Below are 27,220 nucleotides of genomic sequence, written 5' to 3'. Positions count from 1 at the left end.
GGGCACATGGCAGCCAAAGTTTTCGAATTAACCGGGCTGGTACTGACCACCGCTTCAAATTATCCCTTCAAATTTACATTGCAAAATACAGGGCCGCAGAAATCCTTCTAACTATGCGGGATTTCGAAATAACCAAGTTTGAATTAATGAGGTTTTACTCTATTACCCTCACATCGGTTCATCATTTTTAAATTTTAAAAGCTTGTTATACCGGCTTATACGCTCTAAGTATAGTAAATTTTAAAACGTAACATATTTTACAGGTTATCACTTGCATTCTACTGAAAGTCAAATCCTGCTACTACTCAAGGTTGCTTCCACGTCCCTTTGAACCAAAAAGAATGACATATGCATATGCCTCGTTTCAACTTTAAAAATATTGCGCTGGTTAGTTGGGTCATGACAAATATGCTCATTTTTCTTTATAATATGTGATATAAACTATTCGAATTCGCTTCGAAATTTGCTTCGACCAAATCACTATTCACTTCAGACCTAAAATTTGCTATTCGCACAAGCCTAGTGTTAACACTACGGCGGGGTATGATGTGACGTTGTTGCAGACGTTGCACGAAGCAGCTGCTCATTTCTGTTTTGACACATTGTTTTTTGGTTTAAATTGAACTGTTACAAGACTGTCAATACCATTTGAAAATGGCAATATCCTAATATTGTCAAAAATACACCGCAATTCCCCTTTAAGATGTTGTAGTACAGGACAGCTTCACAATGCTGAGCTTGGATCGCTGTGCACGAGTTCTCGCTCTCTCAGTCTTCAGCTTCTACCACACGTGCGCATCAAGCATGTTGTGGTGTGACATCCCGATGCCTATTTCTCACCCATACATTCACAATGCCTATCGATGTGTTGTCTTCCATTTTCTGCATGACATTTGCCACCCTGGCATCGCAGCTACAATACACCTCATTATGCCACATATACACACATTTCTCAGTGGGCCTTGCTCTTGCATGCCATGCCAATACACCAAAGTTATGCGCCACCTTAAAGGGACTCTAAAGAGCAAAGCGGTTTTTCTCGTATTAGTAAAGTACTCTTTCACGATACCAAAAACACCACGCTTGCTGCAAGAAGACGCTTAGTAAGCGAGAAAATGCACAAAAACAAAATGTGGGTGGCAACACCACTTTGAAGTTTTCCGCACCATTCGCCGTGACATCACATGTTTTGACGGTGCGTACTAGGGACCAGTGTTGCGGAATGGGCGCCTCCATTCCATTCCAATTCCGTTCCAGAGAATTAGAACTTGCCACAATTCCATTCCTTTCAATTCCTGGGAGTGAAAAAACTTAGCCCATTCCCACTCTGGGAATGGCTGGGCAGTTCAATTCCATTCATGTAATTCCTCAACGTAGGAAAGGCATCTTGATAGTTTTAGCGAGTGAAGAATGAACGCCTCGTAAAGCTGATGTCATCAGATGCATTAAGAACTGCAAAAGTACGCAAAACACATTACCAAGGTCGAGGGATAGTAGCTTGGTGACAAAGCTCGTGCACTACAACCACACCACTAATTCCCATAGGGACAGTTCTCCCGCTACCAATAGTATTTGCATGGTCAGCATGTTTGAACGAATGATGTTTTAATATTGTTTAAGCCTAAATCTGTTAATGCTAAAATGACGATATAGCGTATTTTTATGCTGACAAAAGTAGTGTTCAAGAAGTCCAAGCAGTTTTGCCACGCCTCTGGAGCGGTCGTGAATATGGAGAAAACTGAGATTTGGTTAATGGGGAACAAAACCCTCTAGATCTGCTGGTATTAGTTGGAACAGTGTACCGCTCGGGCACCTTGTGCCTTTGAATCGAATACGTAACGCTGAGCCGCACTGCTCGTCAGCACTCACGCTTGTCCGGCGTGCCTCGAAAGCATTGATGGGCTGATGAGGACTTTCTGTGTTCGCCTGTGCGCAGGTGTGCAATGTCTTGTTGTTAAACAGTTAAATTCGAGGCTCTGGCTTACTAATGTTTGAAGTTTGAAAAACAGCGTGTAGGACGAAAACGTACTCTATTTTCGGAAAAAGTCGTAATTCTATTCCCATTCCATTCCATGCAAAAGGCACTTAATTCCATTCCCATTGCATTCCTCCAAGCGTTGTCCCCATTCCATTCCCATCCCATTCCGGGGTTGCGAAAATGTGGAATGATTCCAGGATGTGGCGCCATCCCCACAACATTTCACGTCACCGTAGAGTGCACCGCTGCCTACTTCCCTCCCCTCGCACCAATCCTTCGGTCCACCCGTACCCCAGAGCAGTGGGAAGGCATCCTTCGCGATGCCTTCGCCGTCGCGAAGGATGCCTTCCAAGAAAATACTTCTTGCCTGAGTATCTTGTATCGTATCATGATACAATTTCAAAGTATCTTTGCCCAGCCCTGCTCCTAACAATGGTGAATCGTTTTGTAAAACGGTTTCATGCTGTACCAGTTTCTGACATCACTGCTGATACTGCTGTCCATGCCTTCATTTCCACCTGGACTTCATGTTTTGGTTGTCCTGACACTATCACAATGGACCATAGATGCCAGTTTCAGTCCATTTTATTTACATCCCTTATGCATCACGTGGGTACTGAGCACTGTCACACTACAGCTTATCAACCATCTGACAGCAAAATTTTTGTTTGTGACCTTTATGCTTTAATTAGTAGCTTTGTGTCTGATAATCCTGAAATTGAATCGTAAATGTTCTAACTTATCGTAGAGTTAAAATGCTAGTGTCGTCAATTATGACCACTTTTGGCGTCTTTCTCTATGCCCGCCTATAATCATATGAAACTAGCGCTCCACCGCAGTGGAGCACCATAGGGTCACACGCGCTCAAGCGTTGGTGACTTTAACGGAGGCCCCTTTTAATCAGGGCCCCGCGTACGGGAGAGAATGAAATGACATGGGTGCTACGGTATCACTTAGGATCTGACACACCAGGCACATTCTCCTGCTGAAATTCTTGCAACATACCTGCCTGCCGAACACCCATTATACTTTCAACAGTGTGCCCCCTCAAAAGAAAGAAAGAAAGAAAGACTGACTCGGTTTAAGAAGTTTGAAGTAAAGCCAGCGCGAAAAATAAGCACAGTCCGATAACTAATAACAACAAACGATTTACTTCAACGCAAATGGTCATCTACAAGGTCAAATAGGTCTGCACTGCTCACAATTCCATTTGTGTCTGCCGATTGTTGCATTCTGCCGGGCTTGCCTTGTTTCACCACACGCACACACAAACACACTGTCGACACTCCTCGCATCTTGTCCCCAGCCAGGTGTCTGTGCTGGTGTGCCTCATCCATGTCACCATCCGACTCCCAAGAGGAGCAGTCTCGGAGTGCATAAGGCAAACGTGCTAACTCTATCACGCATTCGCATGGACAGAAGCCGTAAATTGCATGTGCAGCTGAAGATTTTATAAACAACCTTTGGAGCTGTCTGCAACAAAGACATTCCTTGCTACGGAACTTGAAACGCCACTGGCATAAGCAGCGGACGTTTCCATGACATACTGGCACGTAATGCAATTGAGATCATCGCTCCGACTTATCACACTCCCTTCTGAAGAGCACATGACAAATCATTTGAAGAAGCATGACGAAGGATCGGGTATGAGGCATCGGAGAGAAAGCGTTGCCAGGCGTAGCCGCCAGTCTGCGCCACGATGAAAGCTCTCAGATCGTCAATGTCATCATTGCTAGCGTATCGTCACGCAGTCTGTGAGGGCCTGAACACATCACAGTAGTGTCGATGTCGCAGCTTGCTGAAAGTCTCATTGAGCTTTGGTATGCTGTATGCCTTCAAAATAAAATAACTTGTAGGCAACGGACGCCGTTCATATTTGGCCAAAAAAGCCTATGCATACCAAGCAGTCGAATGAAGGGCACATCTTGAGCTTCAAATTTTCCCAAAGGCATGGCTGGGTGACTCCAAAGCTGAAGGTTGCTCACATGGCTCTAAACCATGACTACTGGGTCAACCTTCGGTGCTATTAGGTTTATGAACTGTTTACTGCAGGGACCTTGATGCTCACTCGAAAAGCTAGTCTTTTGCACTCCCTTATGGCTCCCCAGCGACTTTTTTACCTCTAGCGACTCGCTATTCGGAGCCCCAGCATTACTTTGAACACGGTCTGGACTGCCTCCACTACCTCAGGCTAGTGCTTCATCGCTCTTGAGACGGTGACATATTTCTACATTCTGACCTTGCATCTGCTAGGCACGTGTTCGTCTTACAAGGCACCGTCAAGGCACCCCTGACACCTGCGTACAATAGGCTCTTTCCTGTCATCAGCTGTATTGCCAAGACAAGCCACATCTTTTCAGAATGGCAGACAGACAGTACCTTGTCAGCTTAGATTGCCTGAAACCCGCTTATATGGAGACCCCTCACTTTGATCTATCTGCCAACAGCCATATCATTTCTACCGCCTTACAGCAGCTGATGACCTGACACCCTCTCGTCATTGAGTACATTTCAACCTACAGTCTACGTGGGGAGACCCCAGCTCCTCACGACTTTTTGTGATTTTTTTGCAAGGGAGGGGGCTGCAACTTTTTCTATTTTAGAAAAAAAAAGGGGGGGGGGCTTCCATAAATTGTGACACTCTACAACTTTTCCATTTCAACAACTATGCTCAAATTGGTAATTAAATAGTTACTTAACATGCTTCTCGTAATTAGTCCTTTCAGTGTAACAGCAGCAAAGTATTTCCACCTCAGAGTTATAGGGGTTACTTTGTAACAAACAGATCCGCGCATGCGAAACTGTCCCGTCTTTAGATCACACCGCGCACTAGAGGAGTGTAGTTACTCGCTACTAGCGCTACGCAGCAGCCCTAACAGTCAGAGCTGGACCCCTAACCCGTGGTTCGCGTTGAGTCGCGACCACGGTGTGTTTCAGGCCAGTGGTAACAGAGACGAGTTCTTTGCCTGACACAGTTTATTGTGCCAAAAGCGCCACCAACGCAACAAAAATACAGATAACAACGAAGCGGCGGAGAAGTTACGCACGACAACGTGAAAACAACAACAAAATGGGAAGCACACAAGATTTAGAGCGATAAGGCTAGACTCACCTCTCGTGGCTTCGCAGTCCGGCCCTGAGGCAGTAAGTCACCTCACAGTAGACCGGGCGTTGCACAGGGGGTGATGGCGGCTGGGTGGCTCCCGACTCGATTCAGCTGTGGTCGTCACCGCTGCTCGAGTCGAAAGACGGGGCGGTCCCCAAGAAAGCGGCGCGCATTCCTTGGGGTCTGGAGAGGAGTCTCTCCAGAAAAGGGCAAGGAGGGAAAACGGGGCATCTCGACTTCAGCCAGGGAGCAGGGCGTGAAGGGCTGTGGGAGCGGCACAATGCCCTCTTCCACGCAACCCCCCTCGCCACTGCGTGTGCAAACGTAGCGCAAAGCCGAGGTGCCGCCGCGTTGAAGACAATGGGTTGCGTGTGCAACCCCACAGAGTACAGTTTGTCTGCGAAGACAACAGATGCCTTACTGTCACAACATTCTTATAGAAAGTCTGTTGTCTAGAAAAAGAAACTACCTATATATGCATCAGATGTGCCTACTTTGGGAGAGGTTGAACTTGCTCGCACAATTGGAAAAGGTACAAAACCACATTTCAGAAAATGTGCCACGAGCTGTAATACAGTCTGCCTCCTCTAAATGCTGCAGTCTGTGCACCTGGTGGCGGAGCAGGCCACTGGCAGCATGGAACGCCTGGAGTTGCGCTTGGGCGCAGACCGGCGGCCCTTGAGGATGGACCTGTCGTCGGGACGCCTGCACGAGCTCCGGCTGCCCCCTTGCTCCTATCGCATGGGCACCCACTGGGTGGGCTTTGGAGCGGCCATCCTCGGCAAGTGATTCATTAGGAGAGCAAGGGACTCCTCAAGCATGCCCTCGTTTGGGCTTCTCTCAATTCTTCCTAAGTGATTAATGCAGCTGTAGTGCCGAGTTAGTGTACAAACAACAGATCTTTCAACAGGGCATAAGGATGCTATAGCAGACCCATCAGATCAGTTATGAGCTCTGTCTGATGCTGGAAACAGCAGGTACTTTTCTCCTAGGATGCTAGTCAGGGTGGTGAAAAATAAGGAAAACAAAATTGAAGCATAGATGTGCAGTTGTTACAGCTTGCTTTTACTGCTGCCTTTTAGTCTCCTTTAAACTGTACTCTTGATAACCACTTGTGGGGATAACGCAATGCGCACCATAACGCCTTGCTGTAGCAGTGGGTATTCCATCCTGTCATTAAATCTCAAACTATGTGATCGACCCTGGAGGGCCACATTTGAAAAAAAAAAAAAAAGATTCGACCCTCAAAGGTTTAATCTTGTCCCCCTCTTCCTTGTCATCTTTTCTTGGCTGGCACAATAGCTGACCTTATAGCCAAGTCCTTCAGGGCAATCCTGGCCCCCTGTAGCAAGGGAAAAATCCTAACACCACAGCTGCCACTACAAAATAAGAAAACAAAAACTTAGTTCACTTGCACAATCTTTATGATCTAATAAAATCAAATCTTTTTAATTGAAAAGCGGTTACAAAACCACTTGAGAGCGCCTGAGGGCCCACGTACTTGGTAGCAGTATTGAAATCCAGGCTTTTAACAAATAAAGTACAGTGGAACCTCGTTAATGCGTACCTGCCGGGAAGGCCGCATAACTACGCACTAAACGGTAGTACGCATTAAACACCAAGTAAAGTTTGCATCTCCTCGCGTACGCCATCGCCGCCAGCAAAGAAATACAGTGCCACAGCAAATGTTGCCTAAAGTACCCATTGCAAAGCCTTTTCTTTCTCTTTGCCAAGTGGAGAAAAGATTTTGGTACTCTCGCAAGACCGTCCGATAGCGAACGGTGGCGACGCCAAGGAGCATTTCGGAACTATTACAGGGTCCGGTATACGCAGTGACCGACATAGCGGCAGAACGGAGTGTCGGCTTTCCGCGATATAAGTGCACGCGTCTGTACCGCGATCTGCTCCTCAACAAAAACTGACGCAGTTCCAGTGAAACGCGGTACGGCTGCGTGGAGCCGATCGTCTCCTGGCTAGTTGCGTGCAGCGCGTCGCCTTCTCGGCTCACGCCGTCACTGCCGGGCCGCTTGCTGTACCGCACGCGCGCATTTGTCGTGGGAGTGTTCTTCGTAACCACTTCACTCCAGACCGTGCTCAGATGCGGCGAGTAGCTCGTTCGGTTAACGCGGCGATGACGAACTTCCTGCAAGCGATGCGCACTTCGCGACGCTCTAGCGGTCCTGGCAGGAAGCGCGTTTGGGTGGTTGCCCAATAAAAGCGTGCAGTATGGTTACAGCAGCGCTATGCTTGCTGTGCCGTACGTATGCTTGCGTTTAGCGTGATAGCATCAATGCAAAGAGGTTTCGCGTCGCCCGCGACCAGCAACGCTCAACTCCGCAACAGCGAGCTGCTTTCGTTTTTACAAAGCGGCGCGCGCTTGAACACGACCCCGCACAACGACGTGGGAGAAATCTGCGACCCAGCGCGTGCAGGTTGTCGCCTATTAAAGGCGTGCAGTAGGCTTAAAGTAGTGCTGCGCCGCACGCGTGCCCGCGAGCAGATATCTGAAGATACCTATTGTGATAAGGTTGCCGGCGATAAGTCATGCTGGCGCGTTCGTCTGTGGCCGCCGCCTCACCTTCGTTCTTTCCCGATGCTTACCCGCAAAGGCGTCGCCACAATCGCGCGGAAGTCGGAATCAGTGATCGACCAATCTACGCACTTCTCGAAAAGACGGAAAACCTTTGGCGGCATATTATGGCATCCGGAAGTTCAGCGGCGCAGCAAAATTTTATGCCACAAAAAGTTATCGCGGTATGCAGGGTACGCACTAACCGGTAGGCGTAGGACGAAGCACTACGGCTTAAGCGATCAGCGGATGCATTAGGTTCTATGAGACTCGACCGGGGATTCGTCGCAACTACGTTTTAAGCGTTAGTACGCTTAAAGCGGGTACGTATTAACGAGGTTCGACTGTACAATAATAGCAGGAAAAAAATAATTTTAAGAAATTAAAAGGATGTTGTACGAATAGAACAATAGAACAAACGAGATCATTATATATGCACATTTATAAATACAATGAACAATAATAAATAAATTTGACGAAAACAAAGAACACAATACAAAGAGTGATGTTTCATTCTGGTAGTGTTAGTACAGCATACTATACAAAGACATTATACAAGGGTCAGAAAATATTCATGCATTTCTCTTTTTGTACATAAAAAGGCTAGGGTCATTCTCTATATATTTATTAAGTAGGGGCAGTCATGTGAATCTAAGAGACTGTGAGGAATAGGTCATGTGTGAACGAGCATAGAGCCACCTGTTGGTGCTTCGGGTGCATGAATCAGTGTATTGCATGCTTATGTTAGATAAATCTTTAATAAACATTCGGAATGGTTTCTTTGCAATGGCATAAGTATGCATTAGACAAAAATCAAACATGTGTTTCATATTGGTCATTTTATTACGGGAGAACAATGTACCTGTAGAACTATTGTGCGGGACATTTTCAGCCTACCGCAGTGCTCGTTTTTGCAGTAAGTGAATTGTTTTTGTGTTACTTAAGCTTGTGGTGCCCCAGACAAGTAGGCAGTAATTTATATGGGAGGAAATCAGAGCATGGTAAATCTGCACTGTAGCTTTTTCTGGGAGAGAGTGCCTACATCGTGACAGAACACCAGCAGCACGCAATAATGATTTAATCGATAGTTCAACATGATACAACCATGCCATATGAGCGGAAAAAGTCACGCCCAGAACTTTGTTTCTCCACTATTTCCACAGGTATTCCCTCAAGTGGTAATGATCGGTTCAGATTAATTTCCGTGCCTCTGGATCTGAAAAAGACAACTTTTGTTTTTTTGTTGTTGTTTTTTCGTATTTATTTGCAGGCCATTAGCAGTGGACCATTGCAGGACATCTGAGAAAGATGTATAGGGTAGCAGCAGCCAATTGTAAAACCAACCAAATTAAAGGCAGATTTTTCATTTAAATGATTTCCATTTGCAGATGTTCTATTGTACAGCCAAGTGCTTGCCTAAACCAGTACCGTTCCCTGCACTTCCTGCTTATGTTTGCTGCTTGCAGTACCATCTGTGCATATTACTTTTATCCTACATGAGTGGCTTAAGAATTCTGAGAGCAAGGTGCAAAGTATACAACAAAAATTGGCAAGCTAAGTCCTGGCATTGATTACTGCTTCTAATGGTGCATTTGAGGCAAACATGAAATTCAGTGCTAAGAGGACTGGGGATTCTAATGAGGAGCACAGGCATAAGGACTCTTTATTTTATCTATATTTATATGGAGGATGTTTTCAGGGTTCTTCATTATTTCAACTGAGATGTATATGAGCTTTGATATGCTGCTTGCAAGATAATGAATATTACAACATAGATACATATATTGTAAATTAACATTTGTAAGAACATATGTGCCATGTTGTAATCTACATATTGAAATTTTTTGCGTGTGTTAGTGAGACATAATGGCACATCTGCACCATTTCCGTGAAGCAGAGCTTTCTTTGTCAACCTCCTCAGGTTTTCCTGACTGTGACTGCCGCCTTGCCACCTTGCCTTGCCTTGCTGAATACCTTGCCCTAACTGATCTCTGACAGATACAGAAATTGAACTTGTGACACCTCTGTTCTCGAACACAGCTTTCTTTGCGAACCTCCCCGAGTTTCCCTTACCCTGGCTACTATTACTACTGCTGCTGCTGTTCTCGCCAAATTGGTCACAGTGCCACTGGCCTAGCCTCACTAGCCATAGAGATGGCGGGTCATACCTAACTATCTTTATGCCACTTCCAGTCGACCAAGTAACTTCTGGGTAAGCACTTCTGGTCTTACGTTCACTTCCGGTTTCCACTTTAAGACTCTTAATTGACTTCTGATTAGTACCGCCAAGTTGAGAAAGGCCTCCGTGACGAGTTCGGTCAGAAGTAATTTTCTACATTGTGGGAATCGCACCCCGTTAGAGAAAGTGGATGGAAGGAGCCCAGGAAAAGGCATCGGGTCATGTGTATCAGAGCATTTGGTCGAAGACAAAGATGCAAAAGAGCTTCACTATAGAGCTTCACAACAGAAAGTTCGAAAAATCAAACGGCGAAGGGTATCAGCGTCTGAAACTTAAGGCATCTTTATTCATTGGCTAGGGCTGAGGTTTGGGCAAGTTGGCTCATGCTTATAAGGGGGAGAAAACAGCGCAAAATTCTGACAGGACACACAAGATGTTGTCGTGCCTTCTTCATGTAGGCTATTTCATATAGGGCCATATGGGTATTTGGTGGTGCCACTAAAGCAACCAAATGATCAGGCATACCCAAAAAAAATGTGGCTTCCGGGAAATCCGGCTTTGACGTTATTTTAATTTATTGTAGTTCCATTCAAGGCGACAGGATTCTTTATAGTACAGGCAGTTCAGACAACCAGATTTGGGAGGACCTTGTTATGTGTCGAGCTCATCAAAGAAGGGCAGCGAATAAAATAAGGATAACTGAAGGAATGTTTTCATAGTTGGCTGCCAGCATTTGCAGTATTTTTATAGCAGTCTTAGTTTGGGTCGGGGCTTTACTTTGTAGCCATAAGCCTGCTTTCCGTAAGGCCTCCACGTCATAGAAAAATATATTTTTTTAAGTGAAAGCTTTACACGAGTAGATAATGTACTTTTGAGAGAATGTATTACCACTTTGAAATGATTTAGTATTGCTCTTCAGTCTACATTTAATTAATAAGGTAATAATGTAGCTTAGTTAATTTCTTATATATGCTGTCACAAGTAACCTGTTGCTATAAAACTAACCTCTTTATCTTTGGCAACTGTTTTTAAGAGCCACTTGCTTTTTTATTGAAAGAGCGGTTGTCTTGTTCAAGGTCCGTCGTTTCTCGTTTTAAAACAGAAAGTAAGAAAGCAGCCAGGGCAGGCCTCCTCTGGCTGCTTTCTTGTTTGCATAAATTTTTAAATGGTAGGAAAACATTTTTTTTTTCTTCCTCCTTCGCTGTCTCTTGTCTATCCTTTTTACGTATAAAGTCACTGACAGAAAAACTAGGAGAAAACCATCTTGTCTTTCATGTTTTGTCCCCATCGTCTGCATCATAGTACAGTAGAACCCCGCTGTTACGTTCCTCACTGCTGCGTTTTCCCGGCTGTTACGTCGTTTTCCGCTGGTCCCGGCATAGCTCCCATAGGATACAATGTATTGGGAACCCCGCTGTTACGTCGTAACTGTCGGACCGTTCCCGTATGATACGTCGCGAAGTGCGCCCGGAGCCGACCGAGTGACTACCAAAGAGAGTGGCCATGGTGCATTTTCACGCAGCTTGGCCTCGTTTGACCGTAATATTAGCCGCATGAGAGGCGCAAGCAACAGAATCTTTCAATTGATGCAAACAAAAGCATGGCCTTCGAGATTCAAATTGCAAAGATGGCGTCTATGACGTAACTGCTCGCGAAAGCAAGGCCTTCGAGATTGGCATTTACCATTGACAAAAGCATAGCCTCTGAGATTTGCATTGCACAAACATGGCGTGTATGACGTAATTGCTTGCAAAAGCAAGGCCTTCGAGATTGGCATTCACTTCTGCCATCGCGTTGGCGTAGACTCATCATCATCGTTATTTATCGGAGAACGGGAGGAGTTCGAGCTGGTTGGAGCTCGCATGGTCGTGCGTGCGGTTCGCGGTCGGACTCGCCGCGCCGGTCGTGATTGCGTGTGCTTAATTCTTTCATGCCTACAGCTGTTGGTGTTAAAAAAATCACATACGTTGATTACATTTCTGTGGATAAGGCCGTCCTAAGCTCCGCGTTTCTATCCATCAACTAGATCGCGGCTGAGCGCGCCAATTTTCGTGCTGCTCGTAAGAATTGAAATAAAATTCTGTACCACTAAATATTTTGCCGTTTTTCCTGTTTTTCGGCTCTTACGTTTCCCGTCTCTTACGTTTATTTCCTACGGTCCCTTCAAAAACGTATCAGCGGGGTTCTACTGTATTCATAAAACATTGTCATAAAAGCTTCGTTATGGCATAGTTATGTTGCACGTAATTCTTTGCAGTTAGCCTGTGTAGTTTTCATTTGGCGGTGGGCGAGGGGGGGGTGGTGGAGGAGTCGCGGTTTAGAAGCTGGTGAGGGAGTCATTGTGTGTGTATACATCAGAGGTATGGGGCAGGTGGTTAGATACAGTCTGTGTTTTTTTTTTTCCTTCCAAGTTCTTTGAGGCTAAGTAACTTGCTTCTAAGCTGAGCTTCTCTGTTTGGCGCTCACATTTGCCAGCTGTTACATTTCTGCAAAATATATACTAATGTAACTTCTGTCATTCGCGACCATTGTAAAACGGTGTTAATGTGCATCTCACATCCTGGGAAAGCATTTTACTACGACTAAAAGCTGACTGGATGGCATTGTTATCAGTCTTAGGGTCTTTACTGATGGGGCACTGCATGCATGTCCGTTTCGGTGGTGAAATGGCGCTTTTTTAGATCAGCTAATCACATGTTTTATTTTATTTATTTACATAGTTCCTGCAACGCCGTAGTGGCATTACTGCAGGGGGGTATACATAGGAAGTCAATATTGTTGGTAACATTTCTGCGATAAGACGCCAAACATAGTGAAAAATTCAATTATAACAACATATAACAATTAAAATAAAAAATATTTTAGTACAATATTGCACATGACAAACAGGTACAAAAAGAGAAATACCTATGTCACAGTTTCACAACGATGAGAAAAAAGCACTGTTGTCACTCAAGTTCACTATACCTTCGGGAAGTTCATTCCAGTCTCTAATTGTTTTTAAAAAGAAGGAGTTGGCAAAAGTAGTGGTTTTGTATGTGTATTCTCATATTTTATGTGAGTGTTGGCATCTTGTGGAACGATATGTTGGTGCTAGTAGGTATTCAGACTTATTAATTCCTGTTAGGTTATAATATATGCTATGCAGAAGTTTTAATCGAAGTTTCCGTCTTCTAGATTTTAGAGTTTCCCAGCCTAATGTGGCCTTTATTTCTGACATACTAGCGAATGGGTCGTAGTTGTTGCTGACGAAACGGGCTGCCTGGTTTTGGACTTTTTCTATTGTTTTTGCAAGATACTTTTGAGCCGGGTCCCAGATTTCACATGCATCAACTCGCATGCATCAACTCGCATGTTCTCGCATGCATCAACTTTGTGTAATGCATGCAAGCGTTCCACTGTAAAGGAAAAAAAAGCTCTGTCTGACCGCAGCTGCTGGTTCTTAGGTGCACTGTACATGGGTGCAAGGGCCTCACAAACGCTGTGTAGACACGGGTACCGCAACTTGAACCGAGTGGCCACCTCGATCACACTTTCTGCAATCTACTGTGTTACTCAAGGCTGATACATTAACTGTACTTTAACTTCTTTTAGGGTAAATTATTTTTCGGAGAATGCATCCTCTTGGGTTAAAGTTTCGAGTGATGCAGCTCAAGAAAAATTATGTAGTATCGCACTTTCCATACTATAGTCTGCTACCAGTCTGTATTCCACGGAGGACAGCTTTATCTCAAGGTAAAGCTTTCCTTTGGACAGTCTACACCCCCTGTATAGTCAGCAAGGATGAAATTTGTCTGAATATAGGTTTCCTAGCTTTTCTTCAAGCTTTGTCGCAGCTGGTGTCTTGCATTCGTGATGTTGAACATTGCAAATGACAAGGGACAGTTGGAAAGAGAACAGGACAGACACTGTCCTGTTCAACCGTCCCTTGTCAATTGCACTGTTCAGCATCAAGAACCAGTACCAACTTGCCAAACTTTCCACTTTAACATGGTGTCTTGCACTGTGCCACCTTCTGCAAATGCATTCCCCCTCAAGTTTTCAAAAAGCAGCCCATATCTGCACACTTATTTTATCAATGGTCTTGCAATGGGGACAGTGCAACAGGATGGAAGACAGAAAATGAACCAGCTGACCTTCGCCCAGGTTGCGCTGCCCACATCTCAAAATTGTTCAGTTACAGTAAAACCTTATTAATTTAGATCTCAAGGGAGTGAAAAAAATGTCCGAATTATCCGAATCTCGAATTAATGAATGCATAACAAAAACTCACATTTTCAATTCCTTTATCGCGCACCTTTATTTTGAGAAGTAGTCCGTGATGCTTGTTTGTTTTTTTTGTGGACAGCTGGGCAGCAAGGACTAGTTTGCGGGCATGTGACAAACTCTCTAGCACAAGAGTATTGCCTGTGACATCGTAACAAAACTCCTCTAGAACGACGAGAGCATCTGCAGCTTCTTTTGCGGTACGACGCACCGGGCGTAGTTCATCGCACGGGTCTTTGTCGGGCCACATCCGTCTCACCGAGGGCGCCTCATCCGCCTCACCGATGCCTTGAAGGAATCTATGTTCATTCGTAGAGCGTACCTCTCTGCTTGCGCGTATAAGTGGTCCACTCAACGGCAGCTTCGACTCGCGTGCAGTAACGATCCACTGCAACAGTGCTTCCTCCAGTTGTGGGTGGGCTGCAGTGCGCAATCGCTTTCGTCTGGCGTGAAATTTCTCGCCCTCAAACGCTTCCATTATTTGAGCCTCGTTTTTCACGTATGTCGATAACGTGCTTCTTTTTACGTCGGACTGACGCATCACCTCTTCTCTGGAAGCGCCGTCTTTGAGTGCCTTTAGTATCCTCACTTTAGTTGCCAAGTCCTTCACGCGTTTCGCTGGTTCCGACATCGCGGCAGGGTGATATATCACACCACCACTATGGCCCGACCACCACCTCGCGCACCGACACTTCCAATACGCCGAACAATGCACCGAAGAGGAGGGAAAAAGCACGAACGACGTCTGTCTGCAAGTCCGCACGCTATCCGTCAGAGGCCTTGTTTCTTTGTTATCCGTTCTCTGCCGATGATGATGATGATGATGAAACTGGCTTTTCCTTTGCATCGGGTGGTCGCAAAAAATTTGCATCCTAGCCTTCAATTACAAATGAAAAGAAATGCGTGCTCCAAAACGCCACCTTGCGTCCCCTTTCATTAAGTTTTCGAGAAAAAAAAATGCAGTTTTCCTTGGCCTGCGCGAGCGGCATCGACAGCGCACCGTTGCTGCCAGAGCCCATCTCGGAGACCATAAGTTTGCACATGTGTGGCAAAGAAAATGCAATGCGATAAGTATTATGGCCTCCGAGACGCAGTTTCAGTTTCGCCGTCTTTGCCTTGCCTCCAGTCCGAATGAACCAGTGCGCATGCAATTTCACGTCGAATTAGCGAATGTTTGTTGCCATAGAGCTATGAACATTTTTGAAGGGAGGGTGTGGGAATGACAAATTACCCGAATTTCCGAATTAACGGGTGCCGAATTAACAAGATTCTACTGTACCAACTCACCCAGCTTGCCATTTTAATTCTTTTATCGATGTCATATTCCTTCATAGTCGAACGTAAGTTCCTGCCCATGCTAAACTTCAGTGAGGTTGGAAAGTGATGCGAAGACTTTGTCTTTTTGAAGTCATCACAAGCATAATTTGACACCTTGACCGCACGCAAAAGACTAGGACAGAGGGAGGTACGACGACACTGGTGGTAAACTCTCAACTCGTTTATTCATAGAAAGACATAGCAATATATAGGGACTCATGACATGCACAGAAACCGTTACATTCACTCATCAGCCTAGCGGGGCAGAAACTTATCGAAATAACATATTTCGGATTGAAATAATCTAATGGGTGTATCGCTTACACAGTCGCCACTTTTTTTTTGTAATATAATAGGCCTCCAACAGCTCTCGGGCTGTCCGACCTTGGCTTCTGCCCAGAATCTTGATCTCATGAAACCGCGGTTCACAGGTGCAGTCATTACAGTGCACAGGCAGATGTGCCAAATCGTCTTCTTTTAACGTTTGTTCGTGTTCCCTGGCTTGATCATTCAGGCACGCCCCGTCTGCCTTATGTAGGACTTGCCGTACGTCAGGGGGATCTCGCACACAACTCCTGTAGAGCATTTAGCATATGGCCTTGCATGGTTCTTACCACCGCCGTGCCTTCTTTTAGGTTCTCTGGAGGTACGGGGGCAGAGCCGCGCCAGCTTGAAAGGCGCCGAAAAAACAAGAGGGACACTGTACCTGCCGGCTACCTTCCTTAGGTTGTGGCTAACCTTATGAAGATGAGGCACCGCTTCAGGTCTTGCGAAAAAAGTAGGGGTGTGCGAATATTCGAAATTTCGAATATTTTTCTAATAGTGTTTGCTATTCGATTCGATTCGCACTGGAATTTTGCTATTCGAACTATTCGAACTTCCCAAACACAAATACAGTCAACGTCAGATTGAAAGTGACCCCTTCAGATTTTCAATATGCTTCACCTTATTACATTCTCGTATTGTGGCAAAGCTGCCTTTCAAGCTCCGTTACGGTCGAACTTTGCCAAGAGACGTCAGATTGGAAGTGGTCCCTAGATTTTCAATATGCTTCACCTCATCACACCCCGGTATTGCGGCAAAGTTGCCTTTCAAGCTCCGTTGCGGCCGAACTTTGTCAAGACACAGTCAACGTTCGATTGGAACTAGTCCCTACATTTTCAATATGCTTCACCTCATCACACCCTTGTATTGCGGCAAAGCTGCCTTTCAAGCTCCGTTACGGTCGAACTTTGCCAAGACACAGTCAACGTCTGATTGGAAGTGGTCCCTAGAATTTCAATATGCTTCACCTCATCACACCCCGGTATTGCGGCAAAGCTGCCTTTCAAGCTCCGCTACGGTCGTAAATGTATTAACTCAAGAAAAACGCTGGTTCCAACATGGAGATGAAAGATGTGGTAGAGGTGGAGACTCAATTAATGCTGTTTTAGATCCGAAATTTGAGCAGGAAGTCCGAAAAATCGGAAGCCGAAGCTTTTTAGCATCCAAAATTTCAGATGTTCTTATATATCGACGTCTACGAGGCAGATTTGGAACTCCGAACTTGAAGGGAGCACACCCTTGTCCGCAGTTGGGTTTCCACAGAAGTTGAAAGAGGAGGAGAGGCTGAGGAAATGGCATCTTTGCCTATCACGTGTAAAGTGTTGTCGGCAACACTTTGGTTGCACCAAATCATGTACGTAAATAGAATTCGGCCTCTACATTGCCTCATTCTTGATAAGGCAACGATGAAACACCACTAGTGCTGCTATCTCATAAGAACATACTTAGGGATTCTCTGCAACTTTTTTCTGTAATTTCACTTCGAAGTATTCGAAAAATGTTAGAAATATTCGAAAATTATTCGAAAATTATTCGATTCGATTCGCACTCAATCTTTATTATTCTAATTCGCTTGGCACTCAAAACTTTGCTATTCGCACAGCTCTAGAAAAAAGTGGTTGTCCTCGTCCTTGCCTCACTCCTTGAACCTTTCACTGTCTGCAGGAGAGTCTCCACCACTGGCGTCACCATCGAGTCAGGGAACCCAGCAGTCTTGAGATGGGAAATCTGATTGTCAAATGCATCCTGCATTTTGTGAACGCACGACTTCTTGAGGGCCGACTCTAAACAGAGCATAGCAACTCCCCTTTTAACAATCTTTGACTGGGATGAGGCATATGGCACCAAACCCTTCTGTGCCCGAGGAAAATGCTGCTAGGTTTCTGCGCATGTCATAAGTCCCTTTATATTGCTACATCTTTCTATGAATAAACGAGTTGAAAGTTTACTGCCCATGTCGTCGTACCTCACTCTGTCCTCGTCTTTTGTGCGCGGTCAAGATGTCAAACAGTAAGCACCAACTAGGCCTGACTCAAGTTCTTCTAATCACAAGCATTCTTGTATATTTAACTTTTAAGAAATTCCGTATAAATGTGTTGTGCAACTTGCAACAAGGTTTCATGCATGTGCTCAAAAATATGTATACCGTAAAATGCCGAGCAAGCGCCCCCACCCGAGCAAGCGCCCCGCTCCCTTTTTCAGGAGATCTGGAATAAGCGCCAATGACCGAGCAAGCCCCCCCCCCCCCGTCCTTCCCCGCGGCCACTTTTTTTTAAAGACGAGCATCGCTTGTGTAAAAGGAACCACAATAATGAGTACACTGAATGCATATCTAATGCTGTTTATGAAATTTCGTTGTCATGTGGCCGGCCGTATATTGGTCAAACCGTTCGCTGCTGTAATGCTTCAACAGTGACGAAGGGGAATAAAAACACTAAGTAAATAAAGCATTTCATGAGAAACATGGATGGGCATTTTTTGTTTTTAGCGGCTCTCCTGCCGCCATCTTGAATTTCGGTCCATGACCGAGCAAGCGCCCCCCTCCAAATCTGGTCGGATTATCCTTCACCTTAGGGGAGGCGCTTGCTCGGCATTTTACGGTACACGCATTGAAAAGCAGCCACTTTAAACATTACGAGCAGCTGTCATTTAGAATATGAGCCGCCAGCATGAGCTGGAAATTTAATATTGCTTGTGTACAGTGACAGTCATTTCAGAGCTGATTTCGTGGCAGTTTATTTTATGATTTAGCTGTGATTTAGCACAAAAAAAATTTGCTTGTGGATGGATTACTCATGTTCTTCAAGCACACCTCCAATCATAAAAATAAATTTTCAGGTTGCATTAATAATAATACTTTTAATTAATGGTGGGCAAATATTTAAAATTTTGTACAGATAGAATGTTATCCCTGCTGTTTAGTTCGTACTTGATGAGAAAATTCATTATTTGATGTTGTTGAACATTTGTTTCATTCAGGTATATATAACGTAGAATTCCAAGCAAGACCACACCCCCCCCTAACAATTTCACTGCTAATTTCAAATTTCCACACCATTCCGGGAAAGCGCCGCCGTCCTGCTTCGCGCCTCGGTTATTCACCTTGCCCACGCAACATAGGCCTGCTTGAATCCCATCGAGTCCTGCTTTAATAGCCTGACCTCAAAGCAGTTGCATCTGCGATTTTTCATCAAAATTCGATCTTTTTTTCCAACATAATGATCTCACCCTAAACTTAGCACAAGGCAGCCATGACTATTTTCAGGGTCGCACGAGCAAAAGAATGGCCTTTGAGATCTGTATTTGAAGATGGTGCCTATGATATTGTAGTGCGTAAAAGCTAGGCCTCCAAGATGTGTGTTTTTTTGCTCACAGCTGTTGCATTGGCTCATCATCGGAAACACTTCCATACCATACTTCCTGCAGTGCCATTGCGCTTCTTGTGTTTGTGAGCCATCGTTGTAATGCGCCGTGCCATGAACGAGAGCGAGAAGACTTGTGAGGAAGTCCACATGCACTCCGTTTTTTTTTCTGCCGGGAAAATTTTGCTGGTGCCATCTTGAATTTTGGTGCTGTTCTGAAGAAGCCCCTCCCCCCTCTACTTTTCCTGTAAGCAACGCGGACACAGTGCTGTGCTGTGTCTGCGTCACTTTTCTTCCTTGTTCGTTTGTGCACTAAAAAAGTGAAACAGTGTAACATGTTGTTCTCTTGTTGCATCACTGTAACTGTGATGGTGCTCCCGATAATTGAAAGCAGTTGACCTTTTGCAAGGTGCTCTGTTATCATGACATGTTCATGTAAGCAGTTTTACGTGTGTATGCCATGATATACAGGCTTTTTTTTATTATTATTACTAACCGAATGGACTTTACATGAAATTCATATTCCATGTTGACTTAGAAATGAGAAAATATTCTATGCATATTCAGTGTGATGTGTGGTGGTCGTTTCTCTTGATGTTTTCGTAGGTTTGATACAGTCGGAGCATGTGTTATTGTAATGTTATAGCTCGCTTTCTATTCTTATCATGTGTCGTGCGACATGGCCAATCTCAGCAAAAATAGCTGTGAGGCAGCCTCCGAGTATTGTTTGAATTAATGGCAAGAGAACAAGGTGAATAGAAAATGAGGCAAATTCTGTAACCATGGTGAAAGTGCGGCATGTTGTGCAAGCACCCACAGCAAATCTCTGTGGTTTCGCCCCCATCAGATAAACTAGGAGAAACTTGCCGTAGTTGTTCAATTACTAATGAGATACAATCAGTTCTCATGCATCTCACAGAAATAGTCATACACATGTGGCAGCATTGGGGATTTGCAAGCACTCGCATGTAACAGAATCGCATGCTTACAGGAGAGGCTAGGGGGTGAGTGTTTCATGGCGATTCTTTGAGGAATAAGGAACAAGGCATTGCCTCCATCCTAGAAATGCACATTTCTTCAAACATTTGGTCACTTGCCATTGTGATTGTAAATCCATGATCTATCATTTAGGACTGTTTCCACTTCCATGTATGTGTGCAGCTGTGACCCTAACAGGGCTCTTAAAGAGATACTCAAATGTACAACGCAGGTAGACAGGCTAGAAAAAGCACAGGCGAAGCTGTTGCCCGAGATTCTCTAGTACTCTGTCAAGGCCAAACTTCAGAGGCGTGCGGTTTTTGTGAAAGTATCATTCAAAAAACCAATTGAAGCACAATCGTCCTTCAATTAAGAAACAGAATGCACTTACTAAATGCCAGGCTGCCACATTCTGCAAGCCGTTGTACACTTGTGTAACAAAAAATATTATGGCTCTATGTTGTAAAAATTTATTCTGCAATAGAAAAAAACACTCTTAGTGTGAACATTGGCTTTGTAAATCAGAAAAGACGCAGCACCATAATTATACAGGTGGCAGTGCTGCCTTCAAGTTTCGGTACCGGATCACATTGATGTGGATTTTGTTGGTCTGTTCCCAAGCCTAACTTATTTGCAGTCAATAACGATAAACCCTGCAGAAGAACCAAAGAGTGAGTTTCTTGAACCTTTATTGAACCACAATGGTTCAAACATGAAAAATAATTGAACATCAGTGACATCTCACTTGAACACTGGTGCTGGGGTTTTGTTGCGAAATTTCAGAAATTGAATTTTGACTTTCGTGTTCTTCTATAGTGAATATTTTTTCAAGCAACTTGCTGTTTCTCTTTAGTGTCCCTTCAACACTGATGCATTCACCCGGTATCTCCTGAGCATTGTGCTCTGTTTGCCTTCTTGTGCTGTATATACATGTGCTGTCTCGTATGCTTGATAATCTTTACAGAATCCTGCGTTTCCAACTGAAACATAGTGTGTTGCATTCAAAAGCAAAAAGTTGAAATGTGTTATGTAATTTGGTATAATATAAAAACACATATTTCGATCACAATACAAGAAATTATTACCTAGATGGGACAGACCTGAGCCTATTCACCATGGATTGAGGACAGCAACATTTGTTTTGCATAACCTCCACATTGTACTGCCTGGTCTTGTGACCATAATGTAGTGGACATCATACCTGAAAACATTAGCTCCTTGAGCTATACTTGTAGTAGCGTAATAAGCCCGTAAGTGGTTTTGCAGGTCACAAACCAGTGTAATATATAATGTGTGAAATGATAGATTTCCGTTATGGCACTCCTTGTGTAGCTTCTGCAGTGGTGCCTGCTAAGCATGAAACAAAGTATAGTTAAGGTTGTAGTTCAGAACCTATGCCAGTGATTTTGATTGGGACTAGGCAATGCACACGAGCTGAGAACTTCACAGCTAGGCACGATTGCATTAACTTATTAAGCCTTGTCCCACTTGCCCGTTCAATGGCAGATCCTGATCGCGTGCTGACGTATGGCGTGCTGTGGTCCCCGGACCGGCTGCTCTACCTGGCTGGCTACCTGGTTGTGCTGTTTGTCTGTACCGTCCTCTGCCTTCCTGTTGTTTGGCAGCTGTGCGTCTCCGTATGGTGCCAGTTCTGCCCAGGGAAGCCTTCGCGGTTCTATGGTGGCAGTCTTCTGCCACTTCTCCGTTGATGGCGCACATGCGTGTGTGTGTGTGCTTGCCAGTCACATAGCCAGGGGGTGGCCACAGGCAAAATGGCCCCCATAGTTGGCTGCACTGAGGAGCTAGTAATGAGTCCTTTTAATGTGATAGACTAACACATACCTCCCTAGCCACATCCACCCCAGCCCCACTGCAGTGTGGCTGCAGCATTGTGCTGCTGACCACAAGGTTTCCCATTTGTTTCGGGTCATCATGGCTGCATTCCAGTTGGAGGAAAATGCAGAAGTGCTCGTGTGTCGAGATTGGGGCTGCCTGTTGAGAAGAACCCCTAGTGGTCAAAATTAATCTGCAGATTTTACACCGAGTATTTCTCATAGGCATCGGTCATAGCCACTGCATCACTTTGTGACTTTTTAAGACCCACAAGTCAGTTGATCAGTAAGCTTTTAATCCAGAAGAAAACCTTGGCTATGTGCCTGGTGTGTGCCTTCTGTTAAAGGCATTTCAAGCTGTGATTTCCTGTATTTTTTTTCTATCTCACACTGCTAAGATTGAGATTGAAACGGTAATCCGGCCATAGTGACTGCATTTCGATGAGGTCATAATGCAAAAACACCCATGTACTTATATTTAGCTGCATGTTGAAGAACTCCAGGTGGTCAAAATTAATCTCGAGTACCCCACTATGGCATGCCTCATAATCGCATCTCTTATTGTGGTTTTGGCTTGTAAAGCCGCATATTTAATCTAAAGTTTTTTTGTTGGTTGGTTTGTTTTTTAGAGATGTATGGCTGCACAAGTTGCTGCTTCCAGCCTCATCCATTTCTTCACTGCTGGAAGTATATGCACCTGATCTATATAATTCCCACAAGTAGGGAGGCCACAAAACTGCAGCATTGTTATATTTCCCATGCAGAGAAATACTAAAGGCAAACAGTAGTTTGGGAAAAAGTGGTAGCCTGATGCCCCACAATGTCCAAACTATGCCAGTAACAGAGCTTTTGTGAGAAATTGACTGAAATGCAGAACAGGATTGGTAACGCCACTGTGAAAACATGGTACCAGCTAGAGATGTGCACAAGCCTCAATTTTCACTGCCCTGCACTGCACGGGCCTGACACTTGCAGAAGGTGGGCCCTGCCCACTGTGCCATACCTGCAGCCCAGCCCAGCCCAACCTTATCGGTGGCATATCGGTATGCCTGCTCTGTCAGTATGCCTGTCATCTTAGCACCATTGATTCACTGGCCAGTGGTGAACAGCAGAAAATGATGCGCACTGACCTATGCAGCCCAGTTTGTTGCATGCCAGTTTGGATTGTTGGAGAATGAGGCACCTTTAGTCACAATGTTCTCCTTCACTAAATCATGTGCTGTCAAGAAAAAGGAAGTTTGCAAGACTTTTAAAAATGCTATTCAAAGTCTGCATTTATTAAGTGTCTCCCTTGAGTGTCCCTCTAAAATTTTTCTATGTATTGTGAGAATGTTTTAGTTCTTTTCCGAATGTCATTTTCCTGTAGCATAGTAGGGTGGCATTGATTTGTTCTGAAACCTCGATATACTTGAATGCTTACTTGTATGAACTGGCACATGCACTTGACATTGTGACCTGACATGCCTGAACGACCTGCAACGACCTTAGCATAGTTTATCTCGTCTATTCACTTGTCATAGACCTGACTGAAAATCATGAATATATCACCATCGAACATTCAAACTGGTATGCTTAACTCCTGCCAGTATGATTAGTACGAATTTCTTGTATGTTCTAAGCTAATGCTATTGAACTCTTTTTTTAGTGCTTGACACCTGGTATACCAGCTTCTTCTTAAAGGGCCCATTTTCTAAGGTTGCGCTAATTATGGCTGAAGTAATATTTCTATATTAGGTGAAGACAAATGCAAAAAGAATGGTTGAAATTGGTTTACATAGCTGGGACAGTTACTTGAGAGCAAAATTTTAGAGCTCAGTTTATTATTAAACAGCACACAGTAATAACAATGAAAGAAGACAGGACTCGTTCATCATTATTACTAGTTTGGATAGTTTCTGACTTGTCCCGTCTTCATATTCTTCTACAGCTTAAAACACAAACAAAAGGTAGTTTGCAACTTGAACTTCGCCCATTGAGAACTGCTGCGACCAACACCAAGCTGCTATCACGTACATGTAAAGGACATTTGCAAGAGAAGCACTTGAGTAGTAATGTAGTCATTGTCTCTATAGCGCTTTGGATAATGCCACTGTGTTGTTTTTTTTTTCACATGCATAAAATAATTTTAAGAACATGAAAGAAAGAAAGCAGATCATGATTTAATGCACAGAAACTGATTGCAAATGTTAAAGGGACCGACAACCAACTTTTGCGGTACCCGTTTTCTTGAGTGCAACGGGAAGCTTACCGGTCAGGGCTTCTAATCACGGAGTGGTAACGCGGAGAACGCCGTAAAACATTTGTAATCAGAGTTTTTCGATCTGCAGCGATTATGCAGTCTTAATATCACATGCTGCAAACAGTGAGAGGTGAGCGCGATAGCGATTATACGCCAGCAGCGGTGACAAAATATGCCCTAAGTATAAAAAGGCAATGTTACGTTTGCAAAGCCTGCGGCGCCGCGACTACTGCTTTCTAGCCTATTAAATTATTTTACAATAGTTATAGCGTTTTTCTGGGGCTTCTTGTAGAAGTACTTTGGCCGTACACAGGTCGCTTTATCACATTTTAGTCAATCCAAGCCAAGCTAAGCCTTCGAAAACGAAACAAGTGGTAGGATACACGAGCAGTGTTGTTCATGAAGTGGTAGCAATCCTCCACAGAACAGTAAGTCGATGGCATTTTGTGAGCAGCAGCGCAAACTCGCGTGCTACTCCTCAAAAGTCCGATACGACGAGAGTCGAGCTACGCGGGAAACGCCGCCGGACGCCTCGCGCATGCGCCGCAGCCTCCGTTTCACTGGAAGCCACGAAAGCAGCGCCACATCTCATGGTTTACTTCTTTTACCTTAGGAACAAACGGGATTTGACAATAACATACATATTCAAAATTTCAGCCCTCGTTCTGGTGCGTGTAAAAGCATTGGACTACGTACAACAAAGTGCTTAAGACTGCATACGTCTAGTTCATGGCGCTCGCGCTAGGCTGCGCGACATACCGGTTTTTGTTACTTTTAAACGCGATTTAAAAATATAAATCCTACTCAGATCGCGAAAAGTATTCTGGAATCTGTCACTATAATTCACGGCCTTTTCATTTCCACTCGGATCTAATCACCCGTTCTGGCCAGTTGTCGGTCCCTTTAAAAAAGGCATACTCTGGTTTCATTAATCATACTTGCCCTAATAGCTGTGGCATTACGCTGCTAAGCACAAGGTTGTGGGTTCGATTTCCGGTCACACCAGCAGCATTTTGATGCGGACAAAATGCAAAAACACCCATGCGCTTCAATTTAGGTGCACATCAAAAAATCCCAAAATCAATTTGGCGTCGCCCGCTACTGTGTGCTTCATAATGATTCCTTGGTTCTTGCTCATATAACCTCCAAATTTCAGGGTGGCTAAATGGCCTTGTTGGTATGGCATGTTCTATTCTGTTGTAGCACATGTAAAAATTTATGAGGACACACAGAAAAGAGGCACATTGCGTTGTATGCATTATATGTGCTTTTTTTTTTCTGTGTCCTCATTTTTGCCTGCCTTGCAACCAAGTTGATTCCAAAGCCCTTCTGTTGCCACTCTGTGGTGATGCAATCAGCACTAGCGCCTTGGTCTCATAGTCTCATTGCAGCAATGAGCACTACTATTTTGGTACTGAATTAAATGTCAGAAGCGCCACAACAAGCCACACTGTACAGGCACATAACAAAAGAAAGCAGTGGTTTAATTCGATTTGGAGGGCCCCTTTAATGCTGTTTTCTTCGCTTGTTATTTAAGCTTTGGTTCGTCGCTTTGTTTTCTTCTCACACCCATTGTTGCACACCTTCGTTATTCTCACACCTGCATGTCCTTTATGTCAGCAAGACTAGTCTTTCTGAGAACGCATGGGAAATGCCTTGTCAACAGACTTTTACTTACATACACCAGGGATTCCCAAACTGGGTTTTGAGACAGCAATTGATTCGGCAGTCAGTATTTTTGGATTCTTTCTGCATCGGTCAGTACATGTAGCAGCTCCCTCAACACCTCTCATGTCTGATCTAGAGTGGGTGGGCTCATCTTAGCCGTTATCTGAGGCTGTTGAATAAAAGCACCTCCAGCCTATATTATACTGCATTTTACTTCAATAAAGGCTGCATCCTTGGATGATTTAGTGCGTGCATGTTAGGCAGTGCAGCTGTTATCAAGTTTCTGGCACTGTGTGGCTACTTATTGGTATCCCTTGCTATGACACTGCCCATACATAGTAGCATGGCAGGTTTATATTGGAAACTTAGGACACCAGATTAAGGGTGATGTGGTGGCTTTGAAATTTACAGCCGGCCACTTTTATGTCATGTAGGCCCCGTGGGAGTAAGGAAATCTGGTGCTCAATTGAAGCTGCTTCGCAAGAGCCATGATTGGCCTTTCAGGGTTCTCACTCATCGTGTTGCCCACTTTGCTGGAGGAACCCTGCTCCCCAACAGGTGTCTGACTGCTAGCTGTGCTTATTCCTCTTTGTCTCGCATTATGGGTGGTCATCAGCCGTTATCTCGCACCAAAAAGGAAGGGCGTGGTGACATTCAAGAAAGTGGCTATCCCCAAGTAGCTGTTTGCATGGAAGGTGACTAGGACAGTGAAAGGGTTACAGTTAAAGCTGAAATTTGGGCTAGTTGGTTTTGACTTCAATACGTGTTATAGCGGAACAAAACAGGGACACAGGAAGTCATCCTGTGTGCAACTTTCTGTGCCCCTGTTTTGTTCCACTATAATATGTATTCAAAAACAGTGAAAGGACTCGCCCCCTTGTGTTGGACTGAAAGATCATACCCTTGAATAAGTGTGCTGGATAGGTGACAGAGGGGTTGGCAAAAATGAAGCACATGGACAGATGCTGTGAATATGATAATGTGTATAAGAATTTGAAACAGTGTCCTTAAATACTTTGCATACCTGGTGCTGAAGCTAGCAGTGTATATAGCAGTAGACTTGACTTCCCAGTTTTGCCACTTACAACTGTTCAGGGACTGTTTGGTTAATGAACTAGGTTCACCCTTTGCAGTAATGCGAGGGCTCTTTATGCTTTCGTTTAATTATTTTGAGCATTCATAGGAGGTCCAAGCACTTGTGTTCCAGGGAGGAAGAGACTTGTGCTCTCTGGCACTTTTCAAAAAGTGGTTGGGCTACTGTAGGGCAGATGTTTGGGAATCCCTGGTGTCTACAATTTAAGTAGTGTAGCCAAAGCTATATTGATGTGTAAATCAACGATTGGAGCAAATAGTCGTGCATATGCATGGGAAGTTGCACTCATCAAGCACAGATGGAAGAACC

General features: G+C 44.5%; 1 protein-coding gene across 3 annotated transcripts in view; it reads left to right on the top strand.

Annotated features, from left to right (window-relative positions):
* Positions 1-24,096, top strand: part of LOC119391321 (metallophosphoesterase 1) — a 61,773-nt gene extending 37,677 nt beyond the window's left edge. The window contains exons 8-9 of one of the 3 annotated variants that reach the window (XM_037659034.2): positions 5,685-5,865; positions 21,586-24,096. In XM_037659034.2, the coding sequence (XP_037514962.1) occupies positions 5,685-5,865; positions 21,586-21,788 (384 nt within the window). In that variant the 3' untranslated portion in view covers positions 21,789-24,096. Of the gene's footprint in view, positions 1-5,684; positions 5,918-21,585 lie in introns of those variants that run through there. The other 2 variants (XM_037659013.2, XM_049414359.1) reach the window with 2 other exon arrangements.
* Positions 24,097-27,220: the final 3,124 nt, after the last annotated feature.

The sequence above is a fragment of the Rhipicephalus sanguineus genome, chromosome 1 (assembly GCF_013339695.2).
Source record: "Rhipicephalus sanguineus isolate Rsan-2018 chromosome 1, BIME_Rsan_1.4, whole genome shotgun sequence".
Taxonomy (NCBI): domain Eukaryota; kingdom Metazoa; phylum Arthropoda; class Arachnida; order Ixodida; family Ixodidae; genus Rhipicephalus; species Rhipicephalus sanguineus.
The sequence above is the reverse complement of the archived record's forward strand: the minus strand, read 5'-3'. Positions and strand labels throughout refer to the sequence as shown.